At 40.8% G+C, this 22272-nt stretch overlaps 1 protein-coding gene across 1 annotated transcript in view; it reads left to right on the top strand.

Moving 5' to 3' along the window:
* Positions 1–22272, top strand: part of TCF4 (transcription factor 4) — an 816409-nt gene that overhangs the window by 362121 nt on the left and 432016 nt on the right. The window contains exon 6 of the mRNA XM_030192973.1: positions 22056–22120. Coding sequence (XP_030048833.1) covers positions 22056–22120 — 65 coding nt within the window. The remainder of the gene's footprint in view (positions 1–22055; positions 22121–22272) is intronic.

Genomic DNA, 22272 nt, shown 5'->3' with positions numbered 1-22272 from the left:
AATTCTGATGCCAATTAGGCGCAGAGCAGGCAAATTGGTGGGAAAATGTGGGATACAAATGCTACAAATAAATAAATAAAATAAATATTCTATAAAAATGTGCATAAATTGTAGAAACATCCAGGACCCGCTCATTCCACGCCCATAACCATGCCCCATTTCAAATATGCGAAATGGAATTTACGCTCGCCACATTACAGAATGCACTTAGCGAGTTGTGTGTGTAAATCTTAATGAGAATTAGTGCTGGTAATAGTTGTTAACATCCAATTGACAGAATACACTTTGATTTCTGTGCGGAAATTAAGGTGCAATATGTAGAATTTTGGGATAATTGGCTTTTGAGACAATTTAGTTGGGTGCTCATCTTGGATCAGCATCCAGTTGTGGGCACCATATATAGAATCTGGGGGTTAGTTTTGTTTATTGCCAACTAAAGTGCAATAAGTTTTGCATTTACTATGGGTTAACAGCCAAAAGTAATGCACAGTGACTGCAAAACCTCCACATTAACTGTTAGGAGTGTTCCCCACATTTTGCTATTCAGTTAACAGTGAGAAAAGTTCTTTACCTTGCATTAACTGAATTGCACATACCTGTAACATGATGTACTATGTTATTTGTCACATTAACAGATCCAGCATAGAAATTTGTTTGCCTAAATTTTAAGGTATATTTCTCACCCAATTTCTTCCCTGCTCTGTGTTAGATGTAAACGTGAACATTACCACTTGTTAAGATGCACAGTTACTACTACTAATCATTTCTGTACAAACTATATGCAGGTACTTTTTCTGTTCCTAGAGGGCTCACAATCTAAAGTTTTTGTACCTGGGGCAGTGAAAAGTTAAGTGATTTGCCCAAGGTCACAAGGAGCTGCAGTGGGAATCAAACCCAGATCACCAGGATAAAAGTCCACTGCACTAACCATTATAAATAATGGGGCCCTTTTACTAAGCCACGTAAGCGTCTATGCACGCCCCATATGCGCCAAAATGGAGTTACTGCCCGACTACCGCGTGGCTCTTGCATTAATTTCATTTTTGGCGTGCGTCTGATACGCATGTCTGAAAAATATTTTTTTATTTTCGGCCGCGTGTAACGGATGCTCGCCAAGTGGCATTTAGCGCGTGTAGGTCATTACCGCCCGGTTACCGCGTGAGCCTTTACAGGTAGGTCAATGGCTGGCGGTAAGGTCTCAGACCCAAAATGGATGCACGGCAATTTTGATTTTGCCACATGTCCATTTTCGGCAAAAAAAGGCCTTTTTTACAGGCGTGCTGAAAAATGGATTGGTACGTCCCCAAAACCTGCGCCTACACTACCACAAGCCATTTTCCAGCGTGCCTTAGTAAAAGGACCCCAATGTGTTATATTATTGGATTATTGTGATATTGATTGCTGTTAATTATTATTTATAATGTATTGATTTGCTTGTCACATATGCATAGTTTTTGTATTTTCTTCTTATTTATGACTCCTCCCTCTCCTTCTCTGCGCATATCCAGCAGATAACCAAGACCTGTCGCTTCTTCCTCTTTAACATCAGCAAAATTCGCCCTTTCCTCTCTGAACACACCACCCGAACTCTCGTCCATGCTCTCATTACCTCTCACCTTGAGTACTGCAACTTACTCCTCACCGGCCTCCCACTTAGCCACCTATCCCCCCTTCAATCTGTTCAGAACTCTGCTGCACGTCTTATATTCCGCCAGAACCAATATACTCATATCACCCCTCTCCTCAGGTCACTTCACTGGCTTCCAATCAGATACCGCATTCAGTTGAAGCTTCTCCTTCTTACCTACAAATGCACTCAGTCTGCTGCCCCTCACCACCTCTCTACCCTCATCTCCCCTTACGTTCCCGCCCGAAACCTCCGTTCACAGGACAAATCCCTCCTCTCATTACCCTTCTCCACCACCGCCAACTCCAGGCTCTGCTCATTCTGCCTCGCCTCACCCTATGCTTGGAACAACCTTCCCGAGCCCTTACGCCAAGCCCCCTCCCTGCCCATCTTCAAGTCTTTGCTTAAAGCCCACCTCTTCAATGTTGCGTTCAGCACCTAACTCTTTCAGGAAATCCAGACTGCCCCAATTTGACTGCCCCTATCAGACTGACTGTTCACATGTCCTTTAGATTGTAAACTCTTTGAGCAGGGACTGTCCTTCTATGTTAAATTGTACAGCGCTGCGTAACCCTGGTAGCGCTTTAGAAATGTTAAGTAGTAGTAGTATTCAGCCAGGGTGGCCAGTGTTTTAAAAAGTGCCGGCACTAGTGCATACATTTACACATACATCAATCAGTGCTATTTATTTAATCAGTACCACTCAATGCATGTGTGTTGACCGCATCACTTCTATCCTTTTATATTTAGGACTATAATTCAGCTGGCCTAAATGTAAATATATTACATATCTATTTAGTGGGGAAATTATTAACATGGGCAACCATTAAAATGAGTTATTTTACTATCAGCCCAAACTATTAGTAATTAGGTCTCATTGCGTAAAGTGGGGCCTGTGTTAAACTAGCATGAGTTGTGATAAATGTTAATGGTAGCCACAATTATTGCTGCTAAATTTAGGTGGGTAGATACCAACGTGGGTTTAGGGAATAAGTATATAAGCACAAAAGTACATAAATTGGAACAGACTGCTGCCCCATCAAGCCCAGTATCCTGTTTCCAACAGTGGCCAATCCAGGTCACATGTACCTGACAGAATCTCAAAAGAGTCAATTTATTTCATGCTGCTTATCCTAGGAATAACCCAGAAATAAGCAATGGATTTCCCCCAAGTCCACTTTAATAACTGTTTATGGAATTTTCTTCCAGGAACTTGTCCAAACCTTTGGTAGACCCTGCTATGCAAACTGCTTTTATCGCATTCTCTGGCAAAGAATTTCAGAGCTTAATTACATATTGAGTGAAGAAATGTTTAGTGTGATTTATTTTAAATGTATACCTAGTAACTTCATTTCATGTCCCCTAATCCTTGTACCTTTGGAGTAAAAAGCAATTCACTTCTAACTGTTCCACTCTACTCATAATTTTATAAACCTCTATTATATTTCCTCTCAGCCATCTATTTTCGAAGCTGTAAACCTCTTTGGCATTTCCTCCCCCTTTATCATTTTGGTTTCCCTTTTCTGTATCTTTCCTAATTCAGCTATATCTTTTATGAGATGTGGTAGGCAAGAATTGTACACAATATTTGAGGTGCAGCTGCACCAAGGAGCAATATAGAGGTATTATGATATTTTCTGTTTTATTCTCCTTTCCTAATAATTTCTAAAATTCTATTTGCTTTCTTGACCACCACTGTACACTAAGCAGAGGATTTCAACATATCATCAACGATGACACCTAGATCCTTTTCCTAGGTGGGGACTCTTAATATATAACCCTGCACCATGTAGCTATAATTTGGGTTCTTCACTATATGCATCATATTAAATGGTAATATTGTGCATTATTTTAATATAACGCACATTAGTATAGGTCACTGCTGGCACCATCTTAAAGGGTAAGCAAAATATCATAAACCTTTTTTACCTATATTAATAACACAAAAACCAAACCAAACCAAATATAAAATAATATTTAAATGAGTGCTCAGTTTTTTAGGTGTATACACAGTGACTCAAGGAATCAAAATGTGAATTCACACCTTGTTGACATCATAGCACGCCCTGCCTCCACCTATGATAATATTATTTCCAAATAAGTCTTTTTCTTTTTTAAAACATTATAGGAAAAAATATATCCGCTACTTAGATTAAGCGGTGTGGAGAGTCATACATCCGTTTGGCGCGCTTTGACAGATGGATACGATATCCTGGACACTGCATATACTTTTTCAATGCAAAATTTGTGAATTCAGTCATCAAATGAAAAACAAAGTCCAAAGTTCCCAGTTCCCTACATGGGCCATGTTTCGCCGATATGGCGGCGTCTTCAGGGGAACTGAAAATTCAGCAATTTAGGGAGGAACGTAATCCTACCCGATCCAAATTGGATTATGTGCACATTCTGTAAGTTATTGAGGGGATCCTGTAAAGGGCGCTCAAATTTGTGCACCCAAATTTGGGTGCAATCCTGAGATGCACGTGCAACTAAATTGGGTAATGAGCCAACAATCAATTATTGATATTAATTGGCACCAATTTGGATTTGTCCTTGCATCTTGCTATGCACTATTCTATAAAACCGTGTGCCCAAATCTCATAGCCATGGGAGGGCATGGGTGGGTCAGGAGCATTCCAGAAATTTGCATATAGAATACTATAGAGGCACGTCCAAATTGGGCGCTAGGAATTACACCTGGTTTTAGCAGGCATAAGTCCTGGCACCGAACTTTGGGTGTGGGAATCAGTGCTATGCACTATTTTATAAAGGGCACTCAACCTGGCATGCTCTTTGTAGAATAGAGCTGGGTGCCATTTACTGAATGTGGTCCTATGTGTGTACTTTGGCGGCACACCCAAGGCCTGCCCATGCCCTGCCCACGTGTATGCTCCCTTCGCACTTATGAACCATAGCACTTATGCACTACTGTGTAGAATAGCACGTAAGTGGTGCTAATTGGTTCCTTTCCACATTTAAGATAGATGAAACTGCACATGCCCATTTATAGAACTGCCTTTTATGCTTTTTCCCTGAGCTTATTTAAGATACAAGGTGAAGGCATCTCACTTGAATTTAGAGAGGTCATTAATTAATGTGGTTGGTTTGTACTATGTCTATGTTTGGACACTAGGTATGACTATGTCTGAGAGATCTTGTTGGAGGATGACTGTTTTTACGTTTTAGTATTGTAAACTGCTGTGAATAATGGCAGTATATAAATGTTAGCAAATGAAATGATTTAGTCCCCAGACCTAAACTGGGATCTGGCACTTGTAAAATGGGAAGTATTATTTCAGGCACACCAAATCCATGCCACACCCACTTCAAATCTCAATGCCTGTTGGGTTCTACATGTGCAAATAGTGGGTTTATAAGATCACTATTTGCATGTGAATGCAATCAGGACATGCAAATCTTGCTATTTACATGTCTAGGTGCAATGGTTATGCACCATTTACATATGTAAAAAGTTAATTTACACATGTAAATGGCCATATGTATATAAGGAGCAATTTTAGAAAAGCCACAACTTACATATCCTGCAGAATGCACATTTTTAAGGGAGTATGTTCTGGATGTGGTTTTGATAGGCTTGAAAAATTATACAAGTATTTTTCTTTTTACAATGGAAATATGTGCATACTTCAATCAAAACAAAACTGGCTTATATACCTGCTTTTTTCTCTGGCTTAAAAATGAAGCATTTGTAACCCCTACATAAGCATTTATTTGGTTGGGACCAGGGCTGGGACTGGTGACCACCAGGAGGCTGTAAGCAGCTTTCAGACTCCTTCTACCCTTCTCACGCTCACAATAATCCAGTCCACTCTAAGTCTGTTGTTCTGAACCAGCTTTTACTGGAGTCAAGTCTTTGAGTAAACAAATGCAATATGGTGAAGGCAGACACAAGGCAAAAGCAACAACTAGCTAACTTACATACAATGTCTTTGGTGCTGTATACACCTAACTCAAAATGTCAGAGACTCCAATTCTCCCTCTCTTTCATCCTACCACAATGGGTTGCAGGGCAGTACATTTCACTGTAATCTCCATTTACAGTTCCAGTTGCAGCTGCAAAGAGGCTCAGGGACCCTAAGGCTCTGATTCAGTTCTCTTCAGATCAAGTTGTTGGCTCCTCTGGAACCCTGCAGAAGAAGTTTTCCTTCAGCCCAATAGATGTTTCTGGACTACCAGTAGAAGAGAATTGTTCAGATCGCCATAACACTATCTCTCCTTACTCCTTAGCTTCTCAGAAGGGATGTGGAGGGATTCACGTTCCCTCAGGCACTCGACAGAGTAGGTGCTTAAGCAGTCTCTGTCGCCTGTATATCCTGAATTACTGTTTAATCTATATGGCGAGGACTTTTGACTGCAAGGGCTCACCTCTCACATGTAGGGTCGAGGCTAGGGAGGCAAAAGAGCCAAAGCAGTTGTGCAAATGCAATGGTGTTTTTCATACAAATTGGGGGGGGGGGGGGGGTTCTCCTACAGCAGGAGTGGCCTAATGGTTAGTGTAGCAGGCTTTGATCCTGGCATAGTAGTACTTTCTGCTTGTAAAGTTAGGATATTGGACCCTCCTTCCTTCCTGGAAATTCTGAGTAATGTTCTGCCCAGCATATACTGATGTCAGACATAAGGTAAAATTATATTGAACATATGAATGGCCATAAGGGGTCAGATCAATGGTCCATCTAGCCCAGTATCCTGCTTCCAGCAATGACCAATCCAGGTCACAAGTACAAGACAAAAACCCAATTAGTAGCACCATTCCATGCTACCAATCCCAGGGCAAGCAGTGGCTTCCTCCATGTCTATCTCAATAACAGACTATGGACTTTTCCTCTAGGAACTTGTCCAAACTTTTTTAAAACCCAGATGCACTGACCGCTTTTACCACATCCTCTGGCAAAATGTTCCAGAACTTAAATATTTCCTCCTATGTGTTTTACAAGTATTTCCATGCAATTTCATTAAGTGTCTCCTAGTCGTTGTATTTTTTGAATGAGTGAAAAATCGATTCACCTCCACCCATTCCACACCACTCAGAATTTTGTAGACCTCAATCATATCCCCCCTCAGCCTCCCCTTTTCCAAGCTAAAGAACCCTAACCTCTTTAGCTTTTCATCAAATGGGAGCAGTTCCATTCCCTGTAGCCTTTTGGTTGCTCTTCTTTGAACCTTTTCTAATTCCACTATATCTTTTTTGAGATATGGTGACCAGAACTGAACACAATACTCAAGGTAAGGTCGCACCATGGATCGATACAGAGGCATTAATAATATTCTTGGTCTTATTTTGCATTCCTCTCAAGTCCTAGCATCCTGCTTGCTTTTTTGGCTGCCATCGCACACTGGGCAGAAGATTTCAGTGTATTGTCTACAATGACACCTAGGTCTTTTTCTTGAGTGCTGACTCCTAAGGTAGACCCTAGCATCAGGTAACTATGATTCGGATTATTCTTCCCAATGTGCATCACTTTGCATTTGTCTATATTAAATTTCATCTGCCATATGGATGCCCAGTCTTCTAGTTTCCTAAGATCCTCCTGCAATTTTTCACAATCTGCATGTGGTTTAACAACATTGAATAGTTTCATGTCATCTGCAAATTTAATCACCTCACTCATCATTCTGATTTCCAGATCGTTTATAAATATGTTAAATAGCACCGGTCCCAGTACAGATCCCTATGGCACTCCACTATTCACCCTCCTCCTCCTTCTAGTAGATGCTCTAGATGTCTCTACAGGCACCCATACTGCAAGATTCCAGTGGCCCTACACATGAAAAAACAAAACATGTGAGCTTTACTTCTCAGCTCCTTAATTAACTCCACTTGGATGTGCAGTTTTTTTTTAAATCCAGTATCTATGGGGTAAATATTCTGCCCACTGCTGTCAACATTTTTATTAAACTCTGACAGCTGCAGGTTAAATGTGCTCCAGATATTCAGTGCCAGGCTATGTCTGGGCACTGGCACTGATTATGTGGGGCTAAATGTAGGTTTTTGGCTGCTAGAGCTTATGTGGATCCTGGCCAATATTCAGTCGGGGTCCACATAAGACATTTGGGAAGGAGCTGGGGATTATGTGAGTCCCAGCCAATATTCAGTGCCGGGGTCCGCATATCTAAGTGGCTGAATATTGCCAGACCCCACATAAACCCTGTCTCCTCCCCAATGATAGCCTGACCTGCCCACTTTTCCATGGACCAGTCAGAGCCGATATTCAGCGGCACTACCCAGTTAAGTGCCATTAAATATTGGCGGTTAGGTGGCCCAGGCAATTTAAGCGAGTGAAGACCTTTCCTGCCGGTTTAAGTCACTTTCAGGCTTATTTTCGAAAGAGAAGGGCGCCCATCTTTCAACACAAATTGGGAGATGGGCGTCCTTCTCTCAGGGTCGCCCAAATCGACATAATCAAAAGCCGATTTTGGGCGTCCCCAACTGCTTCCCGTTGATGCTGAATATTAGCTAGTTAAAGAGCACTGAATATTGGGTGGACAGAGCTTAGCTATGCATTGAGTGAAAAAATAATTTTTCCGATTTGTTTTAAATGCACCACTTAGTAACTTCATTGCATGCCCCCTAGTCTTTGTACTTTTTGATAAAGTAAACAATGAATTATTGTTTACCCATTCCACTCCACTCATGGTTTTATTAACGTCTATCATATCTCCCCTTAGCCATCTCTTATCATGGGAGGGATCCATTTGGAATAGGAATAATTAAGAAAAAAAAGAAAAATTATCCAATGCTATGAAAAATGTAACCAGAACGTTTAAGTGAAAGGGATATATTAATTCACAGAGAAACTGTTAAGCCTTCTGGGTGGGGTGGGGTGTTCTAGTACCATAGTTCTCCTTGTAGCCAGAAAAACAGTCAGATAGGAAGGATCAAGCAACACAGGGGGGGTCTTTTACAAAGGTGCGCTAGTGGTTTTAGTGCGCACTGATTAGCACGCGTTAAATGCTAGAGACGCTCATAGACACAGAGAGCTGAAGTTTTCATTTCAAAAATATGGCTCTGTGACTTCAGTTGCAATCTCATAAGGGGACAGAATTGCTGCATATATGCAGAAGTGTGCAGAACTGAGATGCATTAATGAATGCAACCTATCTAGAGAGAGTGGCTCTCACCTGTTCCAGTCACTCTTTTTCCTAGAACCAGATGTAGCTTACCGCCTTCTGAAGGTCCTCCAGCTCACAGGGATATTTCACTTGATGAAAAATACATACTTCAATTTTAAATTCCCTCTACTGCAATTCAATCAACATAGTTATGAAAATAAAATGAAACTTATCTTCGTTGTACTCAGGAGAACCTTTTGCCAACATAGCTATGTTTCGCTCCTCTGCATCAGGAAAAATGGTCTGCTAAAAAAATAAAAAATAAATATATCAACTTCCAAGTGAAAGGGTTGTTTAAAGAATTTTTTTTAATCAAGACGTACCAACTCAATACACATCCACTTCTGATCCCACATCCCTTTATCCAGTCAATCATTCACCTACCTACGGAACAATGTACCATGATACTTTCAATGCCCTTTTTTCCCATTGTCTCCTTCTAATGTTTCTATGTTGATGTCCCATTGTTATACTCCCATTGATATTCGAATGTCTCGTACAACTCTGTTCAATGTAATCCATAACTTAGTCGTAACAAATGTATTTCTATTATTCATGTCTTATTGTAAGCCACACTGAGCCCGCAAATAGGTGGGAAAATGTGGGATACAAATGCAATAAATAAATAAATAAATAAATAAATTCACAAAAGATCTGAGTGTAGCCTGAGCCAGGGACATAGCCAGATTTCAGCAGGAGGGGGGTCCAGAGCCCGAGGTGAGAGGGCACATTTTAGCCCCCCCCCGGCGCTCGGCACTGCGGACCCCCTGCCATTTTTGACCCTCCCCTGGCGCTGCCACCCCTCCCCTGTCCCTTTCGACCCCCCTCCTGCCACCGCCAACCCTCCCTCGCCACCGTCAGGTAGTTTTGCTGGCGGGGGTCCCCAACCCCTGCCGGCTGAAGTCCCCTTCAGCGCCGGTCTCCGAGTCCGGCATGTTCGCTGATCTGGATTCTGTTTCTGTGAGTCTTGAAGTCCTGCAGGTTCCTACGTGCAGGACGTCAGGACTCACAGAAACAGAATCCAGATCAGCAATGCGCCAGAGACCGGTGCTGAAGAGTACTTCGGCTAGCGGGGGTTGGGGACCCCTGCCAGCAAAGGTACCTGATGGCGGCAGCGGGGGAGGGTTGGCGGCGGCAGGGGAGGGTCGGCGGCGGGGGGGTGTGATAGCAGGAGTTCCAGGGCTAAATCTGTGGGGCCCATGCCCCCGTGGCCCCACCTAGCTACGCCCCTGGCCTGAGCCATAAGGATTCCATAAAGGATGCCATCACCATGAAGGATCCCATCGCCTCTGACTAGTCTACGAATAAATTGAAAAGTGTAAAGACTTGAGTAATTTTATGTTTCATTATCAAGAAGTCAAGTGGTTGGAGTATGAGTTGATTATTAGAAGAATTACTAATGTGGCATTGAGATTTTATTTCCATCTTGATTTAACCCCTCTTTGATTAATATTGGACCTATTTAATTGACCACTGGAAGGATTAAGGCATGACCCCACCTTAATCCCCCAGTAGTTTCTGTCCCCCTCCCTCTCCCCTGAATGTGAAACTGAAAAGGAAAACTAGGCGCTATGTCAGCTGCAGGTACTATTGCCATTCTGAACAAAGCACCATCCAGGTCAGAGGAGTAGCCTAGTGGTTAGTGCAGTGGTGTGTGTACCAGGGGAGCCAGGTTTAAGTCACACTTCAACTCTTTTTTTTTTAATAATTCTGAGCCTTCCAGAAACAGAAAAATACATATTTACCTAAATATATAACACACCTGCAAGCCTAGAGGCTGAAGAAGTGGTGTACATTCAGGTGCAGTAGGTATTTTTCTGGTCCTAGAGGGATCACATTTACAATAAAAGCATTATATTAGGGTTTGAACCTGGGCCCCTCAGGTTATAAGCCACTGCACTAACAACTAGACTACTCTATTCTAAAGAGACATCTGTGTGGCCATATTTTTGAAAATTGTGCCAGGCAGATGTTCGTGCCCCTGTTTTATTTGTCATTCAAAAGTTGAATGTTTCAATGTAGGAAATGGCTATTCATGTTGGTTGTTTTCAGTGCAAAAATGTCCATCTTACAGCCATAATTGAACAAGAATTCTCAATGTTTTTCCTGTTTGATTATGGCTATGAGATGGGCATTTTTTCAGCAGGATATGTTTTTTGAGGGGACTTGTACATTTGTTTTAAATGCCCCTCCACATGTAAAACATTTGACACCATAGCACAGAAATCATTTACTGCTGTATATGTATATACTACATCTTTAGAAATATATAAAATTGATCTATATAAATTATATGTGGATATTTAGATACTCAAAGGGGATACAGTGGTGTGGCTTAGAAGATAAATCACAGAACTAGAAGGCAGGAGTTTGGAGTTCTGGACACCAACTAAAACATTTCACACCAGATACCGTAGCACAGAAATCATCTACTGAAGTATATGTCTCATCAAAACAGCATGCATCTTTGAGAATCTCTTTTTATATAAGTTATTATAAAAGCAGATGAATGGTATGATGCTGGTCTTAAATAATAGTTGTAATTGGAGTTGTATCTCTAATATTAGACACCACTTTCACTTGCCTGTGAGTGAGGGATGTTGTATTGAAAAACGAAATAATTTTAGTGGTTGATACTTTGCTGGTCAACATTTCATGCTTTCCTGGGTTTTTCTTTCCCTCCCACAGATCACTGAGTGGCAAGCATCTTCATTAACAATATTTATATATATATATATATATATATTTTTTTTTTTTTTTTTTGCAATATTGCTAAAAGTTAACTTAAAGCATATTTCTGTAGTTTTCTTTCTTAAATTTTCAGTTCAGTTTATGTAACCTATATCCTATTTTAGCAACTTGGCAGAATTCACTGTTATATATTTCAAAGATAGACACTGTCTCAGTTCTTTTTCCAGAACTTTAAGACATGCAGCCTAGCTTAACAAAACCAAAATGGACAACACAAATAGTACTATTAACAATGTTTTGATTGTGCATGTTACATTTGAGAAATCTTAAATTTTGTGTAACTGACACACCAGTTCTGTCTCTGAAATCAATTTACTTCTGTGCCTGAAATGCTGTGTTTGGAACAGAAAGGCTCATTAGGTTATGGCATCTCTTCAGGGTTGTGTGGCAGGAAACAGTACAGTTCGGCATTTGATCCTTTAACCAGAAAAAAAAAAATGTAATGGAGAAACGACTAACCAGGTCTGCTGCTGAATTTCCCTGCAGAATTTAGAATGCAACATCTTTCAGCACTGTATACTTTTGCTGCTTTTAAATATGGACATCAGAATTCCATGCCATAAAAGACTTCAGCGATTAATGCCACCCTTATGCCTCCTCTGAGTAGTTTTAGCCATGGGGCTTGGCAGTGCCACCATTGTCTTTGTGCCAAAAAATATCCGCAGCGGCTGCTGCATTCTATTGCTGGAGATTGTCTAGAAAATTCCGCAGTGATTACATTGCATTTCTATATCACAGGTCCCTGCTACGAATATGTTTTTTTTTCCTCTCAAATCGCTAGCTACGAACTAACCTTACTGAAACACTACCATAGACTTGTTCTAAATGAATAAAAATCCTATCATCCTGTGTGGAACTTTAGGAAAAGCTGTTGTGTTACAGAAATCATTATGGGCAAAGTCAGCTGCAATGTATGGTCAGCACTTGCAAATTGAAAGTGGATTTTTACAGAAAACTGATATTGACACTACAACTACATTTATTATGGCTACTTTGACTCAAGAAGAAAATCAAATAAATATGTGTTCATCTAAATTGAATTCCTGTTAAGGAAAATGTTAATGGCAAGGGTGACAGTGAAATATATATTCACATTTTTTGGAAGTATTACAGACAGTATCGTAGGTGTGATTATTATTATTTATTATTATTATCATTATTATTATTATTATGGTAGATGTGGGTTTGTTGCCAGAGATTTCTAACTGGGTTAAAGAGAAGAGTGATGCAAACTTAAAAGCTTTACACTCTACTCTTGAATTGTGTTTGCTGAAATATTTGAGTTCTAATTCTGACATTTGAAGCTGTTTGTTTGATGGTAGAACTGGATTTTATAGAGATGAGATCTCTATAAAGAACATAATCCTTAGAAAAAAAAAAGGAAGAAAGAAAGAAGTCAATCTCCTGCTGGCTTGTGTCTCTTTGGTACCTCACAGACTTCTACAGTCCTGGACCAGTGCCCATTGATGTCATGGAAACACTCAAATTACTGAGAATGATTCATGTCTATGCTGTTCTCTTATCCTCCCCCACACAAACAGGAGTAGATTTTTAACCCTGACAACTTGTAATTTGCAATGGGTTTATTTCTGTATATGTGTAAATATGATTTTTCAGCATCTGAAATTAAGTCGAGGCAGCCTGTCTGGATGTGATCCGATGGTAAAGAGGAGCTTTTTCCTCTTGCTTAAATCTAGAGTTTAATTTTTTTTTTAAAGCTTGTATGATTTGTCTGGCTTTGTTGGCTGTAAAACAGCAAAACAAGCAGCTTTTGCCAGGCTGATGTGAAGTAGCACATACTGTATAAACACGAAAAAAAAAATTCCCGTATAAGCTGAATCTTTCTCATTCTGTATTTTCTTGTTCAGTTTTCTATCTGAATCTAGCTTATGATTAGAGTCTGACTTCACCATGTCAGTCATGTGCAACAGGGTCTTGAGACACATTCATTTTAGGGGACTGAAGGACTTGCACATTCCTCCTTTACATTCAAAGACATAGAGGTTCTTTTTGGCGTAAATGGAAGTTGGATAGTAAGTATATAACTTCCTCCTGGTTAATCAATCATGACGGTTCCTATTTTAGGGGTTGCTTATGTATTTTGGCTTATCAACATGAGGAGAAAGACTCTCAGTCTCTCTTACCATGAAAATGTAAGCTTTTGGTCTATAGACTTTAGTGATTCATTTGAAAGACTTGACACGTTGGTTGAGCCGAGAAGACGGTATGTCAAAGAGATGAATTTTAGGACCATCCCTACCTAATGACATAAGCAGCTATTTCATTCTGTTTTTTGCCCAGTACCTTCTAAAGGCACTTTGTAGATGGGATTCTTCTTCCATGGTGTAAAGGAAGCTTCTGTATACACAGCCGACTGAAATCGGAATAGGGAAATATTTTCAGCTTGGATTAGACATTAACATACTGAGTTTTAGTTGATTTTATTTTTCTTTTAAGAATCTGTGCATACTTTCACTTCAAGATACCTCGCTGCATTAAAAATAATCGCCTGCTTATTATAATGCTATAATAACGCTATAAATGTGTACAATATACAAAGATTTCTTCTGACCTGTTTCTGTTACAGATCATTCATGGAAATCTACAGTATCTTCTTTTGGTTTTGTTTCCTTATGTTAGAGCAGAGGTTTTCAACCCATTCCTTGGGACACACCCAGCCAGTCAGGTTTTCAAGATATCCAGAAAGAATATGCAAGAGAGAAATTTACATGCACTACCTCCATTCTATGCAAGTCTGTCTTATGCACGTTCATTGTGGATATCCTGAAAACCTGATCGGCTAGGTCTGTCCCAAGAACTGGGTTGAGAATCACCGTCTTAGAGCGATATTTTGATTTACTGGTGTTTAACACGTTTTAAAACAGAATATATTTGAGGATCAAACAGTAGTCTTAATTAGCAGTGGATGCACCTTTGTCTCTGATAGGAGGGGAGTATAGTGCTGGCCACTGGAACAAATGGTTGTGTACTCATCGGTGATCTGAATTTTCATGTGTCCCTTATGTTGGACAATATCAAAGCCACCTGTTTTTAGACAGCATGCATTGTGTAGCTGCACCGTATTTGCTCTCCCCTATGTCTGGTATGATATGTTAACATTAACAATTATACATGCATTCTGAATGGCCTGTCATCTAGTATAAGTATTTAGTTCAGCATTATTTATCAAGAAAATTTTTCACTGTATTCTTCTTCCTTTACCTTTTAATTTAGGCAATTAACAGCTTGCACTAATTTCAGTTATTATGGTTGATGTAATCTGCTGTATTAGATCAACCAGTCAGTCTCCAATGATGGTCATCCACTGCTTACTTGCCCTAAAGATCACTTATTTTTATACAGCTCCATTTTACTTGTAAAAGAAAAACTTTATTTTGGTTTTACATGCTGCATAATTGTAATCGAAGCAAAACATAGAGTCTAGATTAGAATGATTAGGATATCCTGCCATTCTTAAAGAAGAGCGGTTTGCAGGCTACAAAAAATTTGGGCCGCTATTGTCTTGTCATTCCTTGGGCCCCAGTGTAATTTCCTGCTGCTGACATGCAATCAGAATTTCAGTGAAGTGAAGGGCAGAATTTGCAACCCAGTTTCTGTTTCCTAGGGGGAAAGCTAATAGCCACATTGATTAAGGAGGAATTTGCTTGATTACATTTGCTCTCGTCAATAATTGCGAGGGTAATCAATATGCAATACACCATCAGAGTTATTGCACAAAAAATGTGTTGCCCAATATTTAAATACAAACCATATTGCTCACTTGTTGACTACAGTGAAGTATGAGTGAATCTTTTTGAATGAATGAAACAAAAGGAATACTTAGGTGAAGAGAAAAAAGTGTTTCTTGAGATGTTTGCATGAAAGCAGCAGTAGTGTTGCGAAGAACATAACCAATAAATTCTACATAAACCCCCCATAAGGGTAATTCTATAAAAGGGCACTTATTTTTAGGTGTCAAGAATGTGCCTATTTGGAGCTTATGCTCTAAGACGTAGGTGCTGCTTTTCTTTATAGAATAGTGGAGCAGTAGGTCAAAAACATGCCTATATTTTAGACGTGATTACGTACACCAGCCACAGCATAGGTGTAAATGCTCACACTTAGAAAGATGGTTAAAGACCACAAGTTCATGATAATGATGTACAGGTGTAAATGTATGTTCCAGTCATGCGCTGCCCAGATTCCATCCATGTGAGTGCCCATCTGCAAAGTACGCACCATGGAGTGTTGTCACGTACTTGCAGAATATTGCTGTATGTGTCAAGATACGCATGTGCATGACTTGAATACCAGCATTTACGTGCATTCTTGCCATGTAAATCTAAGTGGCTCCTTATGGAACTACCCCCTATAACTGGTAGAAAAGAAATGTACGCACCTATTTTTCTTTATAGAATACTAGTGTAACAGTGAAACTGCATGACTGTAAGTTAGGTGTGACTATTTATGCCAGTCATAGAGTTGGCATAAGTGTGTACGCCTAAGTTTTAGAGATACATGTGTAACTTTATACTGTTATGTATGTTATGTGCATAAACGTGAGTCCTTCTCACATTCTGCGCAGACTCCACCTATATGTACACCCACCTGTAAATTACACATTATATAAGATACGGACATATTTACAGAATAGCGCTTGGGAACTTACGTGTTTACACGTGTATATGCACACGTACACCATTTACCATTATTCTAATGAATTATGCAAGGCATTGGCACAGAACTGTTAGTATGTACCTTATAGAATTGCCCTGCATATGTCCATCATTATCATTTGAGATCAGTTTTCTGTTCATAGACAAAATAAAGTAGTGGTGGTGGTATTCATAGTACATAATAGATGATTGCAGATAAAGACCTGTATGGTCCATCCAGTCTGTTCAACAAGATACAACTCACACCATAAGGTATTCATACTTGATCTTGATTTGTCCTTGCCATCTTCAGGGCACAGCCTGTAGAAGTATGCCTGGCACTGGCCTTGTTTTCCAACTTCTAAAGTTGTCTTCGAAGCCCCACTCCAGCCCATCCAAATCTGTTCAGCCACGATCAGGGCACAGACTGTAGACATCTGCCTGGCAGTGGCTTTGCTTCCCAATTGCTGGACTTGCCATCCAAGCACCGCTAAGTTTTTTTTATTCCTTTGTGTTTATCCCATTCATTTTTGAATTCTATTACCATTTTCATCTCCACCACCTCCCAGAGGAGGGCATTCCATGTATCTACCACCCTCTTCGTGAAAAAGTACATCCTGACGTTATTCAAGAGTCAGCCCCCCTACAACCTAAATTTATGTCCTCTAGTTCTACCACCTCCCCATCTTTGTGTGTATATTAATACCATTTCAAATATTTGAATGTCTGTATCATATCACCCCCATCTCTCCTTTGCTCCGGGGTATACATCTTCAGGTCATCAAGTCCTTTCTCATGCATCTTGTGATGCAAACTCCATACCATTTTTGTTGCTTTTCTCTGAACAGCTTCAAGGCTTTTTATGTCCTTAGCAAGATATGATCTCCAAAACTGAACACAATATTCCAAGTGAGGCCTCACCAGTGCTTTTTTTGTGAGGTCCGGCTCACCTGCCCCTCCCTTCCATTTTTGAACCCGTGCTCCCCCGCCCTCCCTCAGCTCTCCCTGCCCGCTCCCTTCCATTCGTGCACCCGTGCCCCCCCGCCCGCCCTCAGCTCCCCGACATTCCTTGAAATCTTTAATTTACCCGGTCGCGGCAAACCGGCAGTAAAAATATCTGGCTGGCAGGCAGGCAGGCAGGCTTGCCTCCTCGTCACTTCTCTTCCCACTCAGCGCATCCCGCTTTCCTCTGATATAATTTCCTTTCCACGAGGGCGGGACGCACTGAGAGGGAAGGGAAGCAACGAGGAGGCAAGCCTGCCTGCCAGCTGCTTTTACTGCCGGTTTGCCGTGACTTTGGGTAAATTAAAGATTTCAAGGAAAGTCGGGGAGCTGAGGGAGGGCAGGGGGGCTGGGGTTTGAACGAATCGCTGGACTTGGAGGGGATGGAGAGCAGGGGAGAGAGGAGAATTGCTGGACATGGATGGCAGGGGAGGACAGGGGATAGAGGAGAATTGCTGGACATGGGAGGGGAGGGCAGGGGAGAGAGGAGACATGCTGGAAATGGATAGAGGGGAGGAAAGACAGGAAGGAGATGCACATGGATGGGAGAGGAGGGCTGGGTAGAGAGGAGAAATGCTGGAAATGGATGGAGAGGAGAGCAGGAGATAGAGGAAAATTGCTGGACATGGATGGATGGATGGAGGAGTTGGCGGGGAGAGGGGAGAAATGCTGGACTTGGATGGAGGAGAGGGGAGAGAGAATTATTGCTTTATATGGATACAGGGGAGGGAAGAGCGAGGAGAAATGCTGGACATGGATGGAGAGGAGGAGAGAGGAGAAGTGCTGGACATGGATGGAGGGGAGGAGAGAGAAGTGCTGGACATGGATGGAGGGGAGAAGAGAGAAGTGCTGGACATGGATGGAGGGGAGAAGAGAGAAGTGCTGGACATGGATGGAGGGGAGGAGAGAAAAAAAAAAGAAGATGCACATGGATGGAGATGAGGGAAAGGGAAGAGAGGAGAAAAACTGCACATGGATGGAGAAAATAGGTCCAAAGCTGGATCCACGTTATACCTCTTCCAGTCAGTTCCACAGAGGAGGACCCAGCTTTTACTTATGGATGTAGGGCAAGAAATGAAGAAGAACGGAGGAAAGGAAAGAAATATATGGAAAGGAAGCCCTGGAAATGAAGTTAAGAGAACAGATAGAGAGCAGCAGAATCAGAGACTGGGACCAATATGGATAGAAAAACAAAGTCACTAGACAACAAAGGTAGAAAAAAATCATTTTATTTTCATTTTAGTGTCTGGAATATGTCCAATTTGAGAATTTACATCTGTCTTATTTTGCACTGGGTATACTGTAGTTGTAACAGCTTACAGAAATTATTTATAATGAAAAAAATCACATTATTTTTTTCTTCTATGCTAGTATAATATTTTCAATGATGTATGTTTATATGTGCCATGGCTGGTATAAAGGGTGTGGCTAATGTGGGTGTGGCTATAATATGGGTGGAGTCATATGTGTTGACCCCGCCCATGATGAGTACCGGCACCTTTTTTTCTACAAAAAAAGCATTGGGCCTCACCAGCAGCTTACACAGGGGCATCAACACCTCCTTTCTTCTGCTGGTTATACTCCTCTCTATGAAGCCTAGCATCATTCTGGCCGTGGCCACTGCTTATCACATTGTTTCATCACCTTGAGATCCTCAGACACCATTATCCCAAGGTCTCTCTTCTGAGCTATGTTTATCAGTCTCTTGCCTCCTATCTTGTGTATCTCCTGTAGATTTCTGCATCCTAAGTGCTTATTTCTTCACTTCTTCACATTACATTTTAACTGCCACACCTTTGACCATTCATCTAATTTTTGGAGATCTCTTCTCATGGTTTGTTTTTCCTCCAGGTATCCACTCTATTGGCTATGTTCTTAAGGGAATGTCTCTCACAAATATACTGAACAGAATTAGTCCCAGTTCTAACCCCTGAGGCTCTTCACTACTCACCATCCTTTTCTCAGAGCAAATTCCATTTACCACCACCCTCTGTTGCCTGTCAATCAACCAGTTTCCAATTCTGTTCACCACTTTGGGTCCTAAAGTCAGTCATCTCAGCTGATTCAGGAGTCTTCTGTGAGGAACCATGTCAAAGGCTTTGCTGAAATCCATCTAGGACATGTTCTTTATCCAGTTCTTTGGTCACCCAGTCAAAGAAAGAAATCAGATTTGTTTGGCAGGATTTTCCTTTCATAAAACCAAGTTGCCTCACATCCTGCAACTTCTTGAATTCTATAAAGTTAACTATCTTTTCCTTAAGCAGTGATTCCATTATTTTTCCTACCACCGACATGAGGCTTAGCAGCCTGTAGTTTCCCATTTCGTACCTGTCCCCGCTTTTGTGAAGAGGAGCCATATCTGCTCATCTCCAATCCTGCAGAACATCTTCCATCTCTAAAGATCTGTTAAATAAGTCCTTAAGAGGTCCTGCCAGGATTTCTCTGAGCTCCCTCAGTATTCTGAAATGTCACGATTTGGGTTTCTGCCAGGTACTAGTGACCTAGCTTGGCCACCGTTTGGAAACAGGATACTGGGCTAGATGGACCGTTGGTCTAACCCAGTATGGCTACTCTTATGCTCTTATGTATCCCATCTGGTCCCATAGCTTTGTCCACTTTTAGATTTTCAAGTTGTTTGTAAATGCTTCTGCCGTGAATGGTGCAGTATCCACTCCATTCCCAGATACACCCTAGGCAGCTGACCTTGGTCCTTCTCCAAAGTTTTCTTCCTTGAACACTGAAGAGAAGTATTTGTTTAGCACATTCACTTTATCCTCATCACTCTCCACATAGTTGTTCTCAGCATCTTTCAGTCTTACAATTCCATTCCAAGCTTTTCTCCTTTCTCCAATATATCTGAAAGAGGTTTTGTCACCTCTCTTTATATCTTTAGCCATTTTTCTTCTGCCTGTGCATTTGCTAACCATATTTCCCTCTTTGCTTTTTAATCCAGTAATCTTTTCTGTGATCCTCTTGTTGTGTTCTTCTGTATTCAGACCCAAGGCTGCTGCTTAAAGGAAATTGGATGATTTATCTGCCTCTCATCGTGCCTGATATTCAACATTCCTGTCAGTTTTGGTACATGGCCCTAAACATAAACAAATAACATCTCTTTAAGTTAGGCCTGCTGTCTGTGCAGTCCCTGTAAATGGATAAATTCATATAGATAGGAGCTGAATATCACAGCTATCCGATTAATGTTTTTTCCTGCCTCCAAAATGCCTTAGAACCTGATGCTGAGTTTTAAATATCGGCCCAAATATTTGTAGTACAGTATTTGGATTACCAAAGTATTTTCCTTCATACAATTATGGATTCCCATTATTGAGGTATTACATCCTATCCAAAAGAAAAAGATGTCAGGTGTAGCAGGTACAAGGGGGTATCCCAGTTTTGGGGTAGTCCAATCCCAGGGCCCCCACAGAACACGTATTTCTTTCAACTCTTCTTCCCTCTTCGCTCTCAACACACATACTCTTATCCAAGAACACAGGTCCCCTCCTGGGGAGATGGGATTTCAGTTTTAAAGTACTGGCATAGAAGTCTTTTCAAACAATAACTCAGAGACAGATATGGGGTGCTGCAACACTCTCTACTGAAAAAACATGCAAACCAGTTACTGCTTTGAGGTAGTCTTTCTTTCCTGAGGTTGTACAGCATTGGGTAAACAGTGCAATGCTTCACCCTCTTCCCTTTATCAATGTCTATGATCCCTTTGAATAATGATCAGGCTCTTATGAAGCAAAGGTTTTGTCAGGTTTTAGAGTAAACCTCATCCCTTCTGAGTCCAGCACATAATCTCTCCTTTCATAGGTCAAGTTCCATACATTTGCTTCCGAAATGGAATAATACCTTTTCTAGAAGTCCAGCTTCTGATGGATCTTCTTTCTCCTTGGCCCTTCTATCTGCTTGTGTTGTCAAATTCACTTCACACTGGACACAGCTCAAAATTCAAGGGAAACTTCATACAAAACATAAACTAAGTAGGCCCAAGGACTGAGCCTTTGAAACACAAGGGAGATATTCTATAAATGGCACCTAGATATAGGAACCGAGAGGGTGTCTGGTAGGAGCCTATTCTGTATTTCTTTTATAGAATACTAGCATAACAGGTCAGACATGCTCTGATATTTTGGGCGTGAATATGAGCACTCATGCCACCCATAGATAGATCTGGTGTAAATGTGGAAGATACACATGACTATAAGTTATATGTGCAAATATGTGGCCCATCATGCCCCACCAAATTCTGCCCATGTAAATTTATGTGCTATAGGGGGAATACACACGTAGTTATAGAATAACATGTAAGCCACTTACTCATTATTTGCGTGTGTATGGGTGCACATATACTGGTAAACACCAATATTCTATAACTTATGTACATATATGATGTCTCTTAATGGAACTGCCCCCATACTGCTTCTCTAACCATATTCATGCAAATCCACCACACGCTTACTAGGGGTCTCCGATTTATATAAAGGCAGAAAGTACCATTGCAGCCATCCCAGAAGGGGTTGTGAGGGTCCTGCAAGGATCCTTAGGGTAGTGCAAAGACTGACAGTAGAAAATCTTGTCTGTGAAAGCTGAGATCATTAAATGACAAAGGCTTTGGTATGGGGTTACTTCTGTTTTCTATTGAGTGCCAGTATAGTTCTATTATAAAATGTGAGATACAATATTGTTAAGAGTATTCTGAAAGTCCCAAAATAAAGTGTTTCATGGTATTATCATACTATTATCTGAGAAAAGGAAAAAAAACACTTATTTTTTTAAAGAATGTATTTAAAGAGGATGCTGTGAATACATAAATAACTTAAAAGTGACATCTCTGTAAACTGAATGTAGAGAGGATTTTGCAAATTTGCTTGTGTTTCTTTTTGCAGGTAAAGCAGAGAGGGGTTCATATTCATCCTATGGGAGAGACACGGATTTACAGGGTTGTCACCAGGTAAGTGCTAATTTATTAACAGCAGTAATACATACGCTGGTAAATATTTGTTTTGTAAATTAGATATGGCATTTTAACACAGAATGATAATCCACTGAAATATTTACACACCAGTATATTTTAAAAGCTAAGTGTCACAGAATGCAAATAAA

This window comes from Microcaecilia unicolor, chromosome 2, assembly GCF_901765095.1.
Source record: "Microcaecilia unicolor chromosome 2, aMicUni1.1, whole genome shotgun sequence".
NCBI classification, from domain to species: Eukaryota; Metazoa; Chordata; class Amphibia; order Gymnophiona; family Siphonopidae; genus Microcaecilia; species Microcaecilia unicolor.
This window is presented reverse-complemented; position numbering and strand designations above follow the sequence as displayed.